This window comes from Talpa europaea (genome assembly GCF_964194135.1).
Source record: "Talpa europaea genome assembly, chromosome: 3".
NCBI classification, from domain to species: domain Eukaryota; kingdom Metazoa; phylum Chordata; class Mammalia; order Eulipotyphla; family Talpidae; genus Talpa; species Talpa europaea.
In genome coordinates, this window is record NC_140069.1 from 141002184 (window position 1) to 141015800 (window position 13617).

A 13617-nucleotide genomic window follows, 5' to 3' on the forward strand; every position below is an offset into this window, starting at 1 on the left:
ACTCCCTTCTTCACTGCTCCATCCTTCTCCACTCCATTTCGCTTCTACCCCTCTGCCATCTCTCCCTCCTTCATTCCTGACCCGATCGCCCTGAGCCCACTCACAGAACCAGGCCGCTCACCAATACTATCGTGTGTGTCAGTCTGTCCTAAGAGGTCACGGACTTCATGAAGACCGAGCTGGAGAGCCTGACCTGGCGGGTACTAGCCATTGGCCTGTGGGGACACGCTGCCCCCGCACCAGGCTTCCCATGACGCAGCTGCTGCTCGTGGACAAGTCAGGCTGCAGACCAGGAGAGGGTCAAGGCTTGAGACTGAACTCAGGAGCGAACCAGCCACTCCCTGTGTCTTTCCTCAGGCTCCAAGGGGCATTTACAGGAATGTGAAAGAGCAAAGCAGCCCTGCTTTTAAGCAAAAGGGTAAATCAGTAAGAAACTGCAATGGTCACCCTTCCACACATCTGCTCAACTAACTACTGGAACCGAACACCTGAAGGGGACCTGCCCTTGTCACCTATGCACCTGCCGGGTCACAAGTGCCCAAGACAGGTCCCCACAGTACCAAGACAGGTACTTCTAAGGCTTGGTTAAATCTTTATTCTTAGCAGCTCTCCCGCCCGCCTGTGACTATCAGGTATTTCTTTTCACAAACCCGTCCCTTTGAGGAGCAGCTCCTTCTGCCCGCTCATGTCCTTTCCTCCCTTCCTTTTTTATAATAAATCTGGCTTTGGGGGATATAAAAAAAATAGAGAAACAAATCTTTATTATTATTGCTATTACCAATTTGTAATGTTTTCTGGGTGCTCCTTCTGTGGCAGTCACTGTACTCAGCATTTTACATGCACTAAAGCAATTAAATATTCACAATAACCCCATGGAGCAGGTGCCATTATCACCCCAACATGACTGTGGTGCTTGGAAAGGAAGGATCTCCAATTAACGGATCCCCAAGCCAAAGTGAGGACTCGTGTCTGGGTCCAAAGCCTGCACCCTTAGCCATGATGCAGTGGCTGCATTTTACAGCAGCACCTCGGCAAGACCATGCCCATGGGGGGCGGCCTGGGCTGGGCCTTACCGGTGGTGATGAGATAGGCGTCGGGGACCGTGATGTCGCACAGGTAGGGCGGCTTGGTGGCGAGCAGCGCTGGGGTGTCTTCTGTTGCTTCTGGCATGGAGGTGGTCTCGGGAGGAAGGGACGGAGGTGGGGAAGCTGAGCTGTCCTCGGGGGGAGCCTGGCTCGCCGCTGGGCCGCTCAAGGTGGTGCGGATGGCAGAATCAGGTGCAGTGCCGGTGTCCCCTGAGCTGGGTTCCGCAGAGGCGTTCATCGGGAAACGCGTGGGCGTGAGAGACGGGCCCGCCAACACCGGCTCCGGCTCCGTGGGGACTGCCGTGGGGCTCACCTCGGATATGAAGGAGGATGCTGGCGGCGGGGACACAGGGGTGGCCAGTGGCGCAGGGGAGGAGGCGGCTCTAGAGAAGGCGGGTGAGGTGGACGCGTGACCGTCCAGGGCGCTGATGTTGTCGTCGGAAGGTGTCCAAGTCGAAAAGAGAGAAGACTGAGTTGAAAGCGTGGTCGTGGGGAAAGCAGCCCAAAGTGACGTTAGGTGGTTTCCCGCCGTCGAGCTGGTCAGGAGGGGCTCGGAGCTGGGGGGCACCAGTGTGGAGACGGCAGGTTCCTGGGGCGTGAGTGAAAACTCAAAAGAGGAGGTAGTTTCAGTGAAAGCTGAGGTAAGATGAGCTCCAGACTCTGTCGGCAAAAGTGTGGATGCTTCTGAGAACGGCAGAGACTCAGGAGGGATGCTTGAGAGTAGTGAGAACTCAGAGTAACTGGGGAGAAAACCAAATGTCGTGGAAAGGATGCCTGAGCTTGGCCAGAGCAGAGAAAATTCCAGGTTTGTGGAGTTAGGAACAGAGAGCTGAGGCGACTGTGGAGTGATAGAGTCAGACAATGTAAACGTCTCAACCAAGGTAGGAAAAGCCTGAGAAACAAAGGTTGCCCCGTCTCTTGACACTAGAGAGGGAGAAGCTGGTACTGAGGGGGGAGGCCCGGAGCTGCTGGGTTCCAGCAGAGGGGTTGAGAAAAAGCTGGATGCAAAATCCCAGACACTTCCAGTTTCATGTCTGGAAAAACTGGTGGGGTCTGGGTCAGAGAACAGTGAGGACTCTCCTGAAGGACCCAAACTATACAGTGGGGAAAGGCTGGAGGGAATGAGAGCCAGCGATGGAATGATTTTGTTTGTCGTGCTGAGGAAAGACATGTCAAGGGGAGCACTGGTGACAGCTGAGGACAACACCGCTGTCCCACTGGACAGCATGACAGAGGAGGAGACAACAGACGGGGCCTCGGGCATCACTGGTGTGGACGGGAGGCCCTGGGCAGGATACACCTGTGTGGTCAGAGCCCCATCCATGCCCACCTGGGCCGAAACACCAACGCTGGTTTCTGCAAATTCTGCAGGTCGAGAAGAAAGTGGAACAACAGGCCTTGAGGGAAACAGGGTGTTAAACACTTGAGGCTCCTCCTCGAATTCTGAGAAGTCTGCCTCCAGGCTGCTCGGAGGAGAGATGCTGCTGCTGGCCTCCAGCAGGGTCATGGCCGGAGTCTCTGCACCGTCCCCCGACCCCACTTCCTTCTCCAGGAGGCTGGCTGACGGGCCGTAACGTGGGGATGCCAGCGTGCAGGACACGCACCACGTGAAGGGTCTGGGTGAAGACATCGGGCCCCGGGTGTCAGGGTCACCCACAGGGCCTGCGGCCAAGGACACAGGGGGCGATTCCCATGTGTCACTGGAGCTGCTGGGAAGAAGGGGGAGAGAGGAAACATCCGCTGATGGTGTAGAAGAATTTATAGCCACAAGAGGAGTTGGAAACGAAGCCGAGTGTGTGTGGAAGCCGCTGTTTAAAGTCGGGGCTGGCTGAGCTCCAGCGGCAGCAGGGTACGTGCTCCAAGAGACGGTTTCCTGTAGACTGTGACTCAAAGTGGGGGTCACATCAGGGTACCTGCCTATCGTCAAGGCCAGGACGTCCCCTGGAGGCTGTGAGGCCTCCCCTGACGGCTGTGGGGTCATGCCATCCCCTGAAGGCTGAGGCACTGAAGCCCTGGGGTGAAAAGGGGAGGTTTCTATAGCCTCTGGCGCGGAAGCCATGACCTCCAGCAGAGTCCTGCTCGATAACTGCCCATAAGTGAGAGTAGGATAAAGCACCAAATTCCGACTCGGAGTCAGAATCATGCCATCGGAGATGAGAAGAGATGACTGAAAGGTGTTGGGGTGACTGGGAGGCTCAGCATACGTTGCTGCTTGTTGCGTTGAGATCTGCCAGACCGATGTCACTTCTTTATCTTGCAAAGACGTGATGGGTAATGATGGAGTCGGTCCAGAGTCAAACGTGTCTCTGGGTCGCCCAGGAGCACTGACTGTGATAGACCTTACCGGAGAACCGCCCCGGGAAGTGGTCCAGTGGGTTTCTGGCAAAAAGTTATCCATTTCGTCGTCATCAATGAACACCTCGTTGCTCATCAGAGACGCGTGATCCGTCTCGAAGGTGCCTGGGTCAGCTGTACTTGGGATCAGTTTTCCTTGATTAAAAAAGTTTGTATCAAAAGTAGTGGTGGATGGAGATGACATGGCGTGGGGAGGGCTACTGAGCGGGGACCCGGGTGTGGGTGCTGTTAAGGCCACATGTGCAGAGCCGAGCTCAGCACTGTTCTGGGGCATGAGCTCCACGGAGGACAAGGACGGGGTGTGCTGCTCCACAGACAGCTCATCTGCAAAGACAATAAGAGCTGGGTTAGTGACCAGGCGATGGAATTCACATTGCTATGTTTTGTTTGAAATATTAAAATATACTCTTTGAAAAAGATCCATTCACTGTGACTGTCCATCAATAGAAGACAAACAGCTAGTTGGCAGGCAGAAATTGCTAGAACAAACACAGGATGATTAACATAAACAACAATATCTAATATCACGATATTCATAAATGTGAGCACCATCGTCACTTAAGGGTGTGTGTGTGGTTATACGTTTCTTCTCTTCCTAGCAACACCACAGAACATTGGAAGTGGAGAAGGCCTGTCTAGACCTATTCACTCTCATTTATCACATAGAAAGAGAGGTTCAGAGAAGAAAATCAAATCCAAGACAACCAAGGCAGAGGAGAGGCTGGAGTCTGAACATAAGCCTGCCTGCACTCCTGAGGTCTGTCTCTTCCAGAACAGCTGGCTCTCAAGAAGCATGAGCACGACAAGTCTGACCCCATTGCTTACTACCCAGCTAGGAGAGGCTCCCCAGGGTTCTCCAGACACCGCCTCTGGGTCCTGCCTCCAGGTTTGGCTACCAGCACTCCCTGCTCCCCTCTCACACCTCCAGATTTCAGTCTAGATTTTGATGGTCCCTAATCCAAAGTCTGTCTGCTCCATGACTTTGCACATTCTTCTCCCTCTGCCGAGGATGCCCTTCCTGGCTTTCCACCTGGGTGGCTGCTATTGGTCCTGCAGAGGCAGGTAGGTAATTACCACACTCCTCAATACTCTAAGTTGGTTAGTGCCTCCACTTAGGCTTCTACCTGTCATGTTATTGTGCTAGTAAAATGGATCATCTACTCACTACAGTGTGAGTTCCTGAGGACAGGCTCTGATGGACCAGCGAATGACATGTCAGTGCTCAATGAACATCTGTTGAATGAATGAACAGTATCTGAGGACCAAGTTCTGGCATGTGCCGAAAGCATCCTATCACCCTATCAAATGATCAAATGTCCACATTCCTCATCCACTGTCATTACCAGTTAAGTGGGTCAGGTGTCTCCATCTGTAACAGGATACAGAGGACACACGAAGGCCCGGGCCTTGGGTACCACCCACGGCAGCACCGGCTGGACACCCAGCAATCATCACTGCCCATGACAGTTCTCTCCTGTCTTCTCCAAACAGCCTATGTGAACACATGTGAAGTAGGATAGGGATAATCTTCAATTCATTCTGTTGTTGTTTTTTTTTAAGTGAGTCATTTCTATTCTATTTCGAGGCAATACAGCTGACTTGAGATCCCACTTTGTAACACTTAAGAATGTTTAATGAAAGTTCAAAAACATCCTTTTAAATGACTGGATAAGCTGCATGACAATAAGGGACGTGTGCTGAGTGTAGGAACAAAGCAAGAGCTGGCAGGGAGGCTGGCAGGGGAGGCTGGCAGGTACTGAAGTCACCAGGCAGCCTGCAGGGACTCTGGACCAGGTGGCCTGATGCTTTGGCCACAGTGGGTGAGGGATGAGTTTTGGATCTCAATATGCAAAGAAGCAAATTGAAGACCATCTCCAAAAACTAGAGACTCAAAGTGTCTTAAACTCACAGAAAAAGTGAATTAGGAAGAAAAAGAGCCAAACAGAGAGAACAGCAAGAAAAAGTGTCTGTCTCAGCTTTGACTCAGTACAGGTATTTTACAAAAAAATCTACCCAAGTTTGGAAGCTACACTACTTGTATGTCCCTAAAAGCTATGAGAACATAATTTAAACTGGAACAGGTCCCCACAGCCTATCAGAGGCCAATATAAATCATCACCCAAAAAACACAGTCAAGTCAGGCATCTAAGTGTCCCTGCAACTAGAGTTCCAACAAATATGAGTGCAAATCTAAAAATGATAAAACAAAAGGAAATAAGGTACTGTGGGGGGCAAAAAATCAATAGAAATCCCAAGAAAAAAGGGTGAAAAGAAAGCCACATAAATAGTATCCAACCTAGAAAGACTTCAGAAACTGGAATTAGGGGTCATATGTTGTAAAGTATATTTAACTCATTTAAAACAATAATGAGGGACCTGAGTAAGGAGAAAGAGATTATGAAAAATGGCCAGAAAAACTTAAAAAGGAGCCTTTTAGAAATTAAAAAATTTGGGGCCTCCCTGGTGACATAAGGGGTTAAGCACTGCACTATGACGCAATCCACAGCCTCTGCAGCACGAGTTCGATTCCTGGCCAGGGAGCAACCCACATGGTGCAGCAGACCTCTCCTGTCTCGCCTGTTGCTTCCCTCAGCAGTGAACTTCGGTCAATCCACCTGTTCTGCTCCCCACTCTGTCTCTGGTGAATTCTCTCACCCCCACATCTCTGGCCTGTACCCCAGCTCTGGTAAGCATAAATAAATCTTTTTAAAAAAGAAATTAAAAAATTTAACAATTAAAATTTTAAAACTCAATATACAATGAACAATACATAATTAGAACAATTTAGACACAGCTGAAGAGAGACTTTGTGAACTGGGGGACAGACTGGAAATTATTCAGAATGAAACAGAGAGAAACCAAAGGATGAAAACTATAAGAAGGTGAGAGACATGGAAGCTGGAATGAGACAGTTCACATACATTTGTTCGAAGTTTGAAAGCAACAGAGGGAATAGAGTAGTGACAATATTCAAAGAGAGTGCTAAAAATCTTCCAAACTTAGAAAAAGATGTATGTCCTTCAATTTAGGAAGACCAAGAAATCCCCAGCAAAATTATTTATTTTAAAAACCCACACCTGCAGGGCCTCCCTGATGGCCTAGGGGTTAAGTCTCAAAACTATCACTGCTGTGGCCTGAGTTCGATCCCCCACCAGAGAGCTGACCCACATGGCGCAGCAGACCTCTCCTGTCTCCCAGCTGCTCCCCTCAGCAGTGTATTTCAGTAGATCTGCCTGTTCTGCTCCCCACTCTGCCTCTGGTGAATCCTCTCATCTCCTCCACATCTCTGGCCTGCACCCCAGTTCTTATATCCATAAATAAATAAATCTTTTAAAAAAGAAACATAAAATACTTTTTTGGATAAATAAAAAGTTATACAATTAGAAGATCTTCACAGGAGAAGCCTCTCTAAACAAAAGATTAGGAATTGAGAATAAATAAATGATTAAGCTATGGCTAAATCTAAACCAGTATACCGATGCTATTAATGAACAATACTACATAAGTTGTGAGGCGACAAAGGACAAAATACAGATTTAAAATCATTTATCACAATTGTACAGACGCTTGGGTGGGGGCGGGAGCAGTGGTAAGGAAATCAAAAGTAAGGCAAAATTCTTTGAATAGATCTGTGTGTACATACTGACACTTGTAAGTGACATTCAGTTACATATTTATAGAGATAAAATATTTCTAGTGGTTTCTTTAGCATTTGAAAGACAAACTAACACTAGACAAAGCAGCTCACTTTAAAGGGTCATACTCCTCTCTATGTAATAGGATTTTTAAAAATGAGTCAACAATAAAAGAAGGAAACCATTCCTTAGTGATATTAAGTTGTTTCATAGCCATACTAGGCATTTGTTGTCCCCTATAGAATCTGGCTCTAGGATTTTTCATCTGTGTTCTTTTATTACTGACCTGTCACATTCCAAGCTTGAGTAAAAGTCAACAGGATCCTTATTACAGCTACAATAAAGTAGCAGCTGTTTGGTTCTACAGAAAAGGCTATAGAGAGATAAATTTAAGAACTAATGAAATCAATATTCTGTTCAATTACATAGCATACAGATTTGACAGTTTTCCTAAGGATAAATCAACTTAGGTATCTGTTTTAAAACACTGCTGTAATTTATTTTTAAATAGAAGATCTGAACAGGGAGTGAAGAGCCCCTTCAAAATGAATCAGAAACTCAACTGTACTCCAGAAGACTGCAAGAGATAAAGCAGAAAAGAAAAGCAACGTTTAGAGGCTATTTTACGTGCTACTGCCATTATCAAGGTATCTGATACAAATGAGAATGCAATGGACTCTGCCTTCAAAGGACAGGGAACCGGGAAGACAAAGTGGTCGAAAGTACAAAACCTTCTCCTGACCAGTAAAACAGAGGAACAGAAACTTCCTGTTAAGAAATGTGAGGCGTGCCAAGTTGAAATGTTTGTTTTCATGTTGGTTTTTTTCCCTTTATATCAAGCCCCAGAGGAGAAAATCCAGCTCTGAAGAGACAGCAGTAACAATGCCCAGGGAATTACTTCTGAAGTTAATTCAGGAAGAGGTTAGAAAACCCAAGTGAGTCTCTCCCCAGCACAAAAGGCTGCAGGGACTCTAATTTCAAGCCCTAGAGATCAATTTCCAAGCTCTAAAGCGTTTGTTCACAAAGGAGTAAAGATGACGGGAAAAATAGGGGGCTGCAAGGACACCAGAGCTTCTCAGACTTTGTGTACACCTGGTACAGGGATCCTGGTGCAACTCGGGTGTGACCTGCAGAGCTGGAAGGAGGAGCTGAGCTCCCACCTGGGAGCCAAGTGGTACAGGTCTGAGCAGCCAGTGTTCAGGCACTTTCGCCCGCGCAGCCAACACGATGCCTGCTTCTTGGCACCTGCCTTGTACCAGTTCCTGGGGCTGGGTTCTGGCCCTGCTGTATATGACAGAGCAGGAACTGCCCACTGCCACACTGATTCACAGAGGTTAAAAACTCACCCCCAGCCAAACCTGAAGAATGCACAACCCCCAGAGTGAACCCTAAGGTAGATTAAGTGTTTGGGTGACCACTGGGTATAGGTTCATGATTGCAGTAAATATGATGCTGGTGGAGGATGCTGATAATGAGGGAGGCTGTGCATGTGGGAAGGCAGGGGATAACTGGAGCATATCTTCCACTCAATTTTGCTGTGAATCTAGAACTTCCTTTTAAAAAATTAAGTCTTTTCAGATGAGTGAATTAAAGAGATGTGATATATGTGTATGTATACACACACACATGCACACAAGTGCAATGGAATACTATGCAGCTATAAAAAAGATGAACCCTTGCCATTTGTGACAGCATGGATGAAATGGAGGGGATGAGGCTAAGTGAAATAAGTCAGAAGGAGAAAGGCAAATACCAGCTGATTTTACTCATATGTGGAATATAAAGAAACAAAACAAAGGAACAGACAAAAACAAATGAAAACAAATCCTAAAATTCTGATTATAAAATTGAGACTCCCAGAGGGAGAGGGCAGGGGATGGAACGAAAGTGGGGAGGGGGCACGATGGACTATGGTGGACTATGGGTGTTTTGGTGGTGATTGGTAACATCCATCTGAAGAGACGTGAACCCGTGCCTCTGATTCATATGCAGTGTTATAAACCAGCATTATCTCAATTTTAAAAAATACCCAAAAAAGGGCCTTCCCTGGAGGCGCAGCGGTTGAGCGCTGGGCTGTGAAGCTGCCCACAGCCTCTGCGGCACCGGTTCAATCCCCTGCCAGTGGCGAGGGTCCCACATGGCGCACAGACCTCTCCTGCCGCACCGGCTGCTCCCCTCAGCAGTGTATTTCAGTCAATCTGCCTGTTCTGCTCCCTGCTCTGGCTCTGGTGAATTCTCTCACCCTCCCGCGCTTCTGACTGTACCCAGTGCTTGCATAAATAAATAAATAAATCTTAAAAAAAAAAAGATTTTAAAAAAATACCCCCAAAAAAAATCTCTTGAAAATACATAAAAACTTAAAAATTCAAGAGGGAGATGCTTAGCTATCTCTAGGAATTTGTTGATCTTAATAAACCAGATAATTTGCTGGGTTTTGCATTTTTAAGTCATATTTTTCTATCTGGAAATCTTCCCTAAATACAGTAATTGATCATAGACTGATGTATTTTTCAAGCTGAATGGCTCCTTTAAGGTCCTGGCCAATTCCCTTACTTTGTAAATGAGGCTCAAAGAGTGCAAGCTGTCTTGCTCAAAATAGCACACTGGGAAGAGCCAGCCTAGAAAGGCAGACTCCGGCTTCCCAGGGGTTGAATGCTCTTCACAGCATACCAAGTTTAGTCAAATCAGTCTAGCAAAAAAATTTCAAAACATGCTAAGTTATGTTAAGTTGCAATTGAGTTGAAAGCACATGTTGAATTTGTTACTGAAACCCAAGCAAAGACCTGCTTCCTTGAGATCCACTGGGGACACCTCACAGCCTGGGGGGCTGGGGTGCAGGGCAAACAGAACCTCTCTGGCCTGAGAAACCCAGGGGACAGCAGCTCAAACATCTCCAAAGAGCTTTAATCCAAAGAGAACCTTTATTTTTGCTTTTGCTAAATTGTGGCATTTTCAAAGCAAGATGAGTCATCTAAACTCTTTGGGGATATTGTCTACCATGAAACAAGAGCCCCCTAGAATTTCTAAGTGTTTAAGAACAAAAGCAGTCATCTGGCAAATCTTTAGCAACTTTTAAGCTGGCGGTTCTTGGGTTGTCCTGGGAAGGACTGTAGTGCCCACTGCCTGCCGTCAATTGTCATTATTAAAAACATTTCTGATATGAACTTTCTTACTTAGCTCCTGGTGCATGTGCATACATAAATATTTTTATTTATTTATATATATATATAAAGTATGTGTGTGCATGTGTTGAAGTGTGATGTGTAAGTTGCATGTGTGCATGCAAACCCACGGGCATGAGTGTGCATGTGTGACAGGTGTTATGTGTCATGAATGTTTGCATGGGTGTGTGAGGATAGAATTGCCAGGTCAGAGGGTATTCTTAGTAAATAATGCCAAATAATCTTTCAAGCTAGTTGAGGCGATGTATGGCCCCACCTTCAACTGCTATAAATCTTACTACCCCTAGACCTCCCACTTTTATTCATCTGTCTGGTGTAAAACGTCTGGTTTAAACTTGTGTTTCCCTGATTATAATGAACTGAAACCCTTTTCGGGCAGGTAGCTTCTTCTACTCTCCTCTCAGCTCTTCTGCCCATTTTGCCCTGGGAAGCCTTTTAAGTTAAAAGCACGCTTAATAAATTCTGGATATGAATTTGTCAGGTATAACTATGCCAGTTATACCTATGTCAGTTATACCTATGTCACGTATAACTTCTCCCAGTTTGTGGCTTGTTTGATTCTCTTTTTTGTGGTCTTTTCATGAACAGAAGTCCTGATTTTTAATATAGTCAAATTTACCAATCTTTTCTGTTATTGAGATTAAAGTGTGTGTGTGTGTGTGCTTAAGATGGAAGATTTAAGAAGTCCTTCCCTACATTAAAAGGCAAAATGAGGGCCTCCCTGGTGGTGCAGGGGGGTGAGCACAGTGCTGTGAAGATGTCCACAATCCTTGCGGTGAGAGTTCAATCCCCAGCTGGCTGGGAGCAACCCACATGGTGTGGCAGACCTCTCCTGTCTCGCCCGCTGCTCCCCTCAGCAGTGTATTTTGGTACGTCTGCCTGTTCTGCTCCCTGCTCTCTCTAGTGAATCTTCTCACCCCCTGAGACTCTGGCCTGTATCCCACTTCTAAAAAAATTTTTTTAATAGGGCAAAATATTCTTCTATATTGTCTTCTAAAAGTTTTAAGGTTTTACCTTTCTCATTTAAAGCTAAATGCACCTGCCGGTATAAGGCATATGAATGCATGAGCACACACACACAGGTGTTTTGTGTGTGTGTGTGTGTGCATGTGCGGGTGTATAAGCACACATGGGCATGTACATGGACCAATGCCACACCAGTGTGTGCACTTTTCATTACTGGTCTGCAATGAGATGAGGTGCATGAATCAGCATGGAACTCAATGCACACCCTTCAGAGGGTAGAGGGAGTGACAGAAGTGTCAGCTGCACATGCAGCTCCAGGAAGGGCCATTCACCCTCCAGCCTAAGTACTCTGTTTCATCTTGGCAGAAAGTAAGTTTGCAGGTCAGCTCACTGCAGGGCTGTCTGGGCAGAGGACAGGAGATCAGCATGTGGCCCAGCACTGAGGGTGCTGGAGGCAGCACTGGTAATGCAGCCCACGTAAGAAGAGTAAAGCCAGAGGGTCTGGAAAGGAAGGGAAGGAAAGGTAAGGGGCTCCAGGACAGGACTTGGAGGGGGTCTCATAACACATAGGTGCTCTTCCTCAGCTGCCGAGGCAGCCATCTCAGCATCGGGGCTACCCTCAGACCAAGACTGGCGAAGAGAGAACCAAGAAGTTCATCATGCACCAACCAGACTGTGTGTCAAAATTAAGCATGACCGGGGGAAACCCAAAGCCACTGTAACAGGATGTGAGAAGGTTCAAGAGTCAGTGCCAATGCCCAGCACTGGCCACAGGAGCAAGAAGACAACAAAGCATGAGCCACGGGCGCCTCCCGGGGGCTCCTGGTTTACAGCATCATGGCGCTAGGGGTGCTGCCCACATGCTGCAAATCCTGCTATGCGGAGATGGCACCATGTCTCCTCCAAGAACCACCAAGTCCTTGTGGAAAGAGCAGTCCAGCTGGGCCCAGAGCCCCTCTCAAGGCCAGGCTGTACCATGAAGAAAACCCACAGACGGTTCTGGGCACACTGAAGTGTGTTTATAAAACCATAACACTGCCGTAAGAAAAAAATAGGAACACTCAAGGCTCCAAAGTCACAAGTTGAGGGTGATAAAACATGTTATCAATCAATGGGGTGCCACTGATTGATGGGGTGCCAATTAAAATATCAATCAATGGGGTGCCAATTAAAAAGCATGAGGGCAACATGATCAAAATAATGGTTTGGCAAATAATCCCTCCCACTGCTGAGTACAGAATAGGCCACGGAGGTGGTGACGGCACGTGAGACTGGAGATGATGGAGGCTCGGATGAGAGGGGCATTCTGGGAAGGTGGCTACTCAGAGTGTGGCCTGCAGACTATCAGCTTCACTGAGAGTGTTTCAGAAATGCAGCATCTTAGGTCCAGAAGACCCCAGAGTCAGAAACTGCTCTTAACAAGATCTGCAGGTGAGTCACATGTAAAAGTCCGAGAGCATTCATCTGAGATTGATTTTAGAGAAATCCATGTGGATATGTCAAGTTTGCAAATAGCGAGATGAGCCTAGAGATAAACCTGCAAAAGTAAGAAGGAGGAGCCCAAGAGGCAGGGGAAGCAGGAACGTGAGGGCCGGGAAAGAGGAGCCAGGAGCACATTCGGGGACTAACCCAGACGCTGAGACGCACCTCCCGCACGTGACAGCTTGCTCTGGCCTTACAGTGGCAGAGACCAGGTTGCCAGGGGCTGCGGAGTAACAGGAGAGGAATAAGTCTTATGTGCAGACACCTTTTTGGAGAGGCTTAGCAGGGTAGAACCCGGAAAGGATTGGATGGCAACTGGAGGGTACTCAGATAATAAGTAAGAATCACCTAGGATCTAATTAAAGATGCAGGTTCTCATACTATTCAACATAGTATTAAAAGTCCAGTTAGACAAGAAGAGGAAATAAAAAGCATTCAAATAAGGAGAGGAAGAAGTAAAACTGTCACTATTTGCAGAAGATATGATTTTGTACATGGGAAAACCGAAAGACTCCATGTTAAAAAAAAAAAACACTATTATGAAATAAAAAATAAACACAGTAAAGTTACAGGCTACAAAATCAATATACAAAATTGGCTTGCATGTCTATATACAAACACTGAACATTCAGAAAGAGAAATTAAGAAAACAAACCCATGTAAAACGAACCAAAAAGAATAAGATAACTAGGAACAAATCTAACAAAGGAGGTGAAAAAATCTGCACTGAAAACTCTAAGACATGACTGAAAGAAATTTAAGAAACAAGTTCTGGCAGGAACACAACAAAAAGGGAATTCTGTTGGTGGGACTATAAATTGGTGCAGCCATTACAGAAAAAAGTTAAAACTAGAAATACTGTGATCCGGCTATACAACTTTTGGGAATTTAGTCAAAGAACACAAGAAGAGT

General features: G+C 46.8%; 1 protein-coding gene across 1 annotated transcript in view; it reads right to left on the reverse strand.

The window, feature by feature from the left end:
- The window catches only part of KIAA1549, a gene marked incomplete at its 3' end in the record, with an annotated part of 109533 nt that overhangs the window by 57031 nt on the left and 38885 nt on the right, over positions 1-13617 (reverse strand). The window contains exon 2 of the mRNA XM_084229722.1: positions 1074-3764. Within this exon, the coding sequence (XP_084085848.1) occupies positions 1074-3764 (2691 nt within the window). The remainder of the gene's footprint in view (positions 1-1073; positions 3765-13617) is intronic.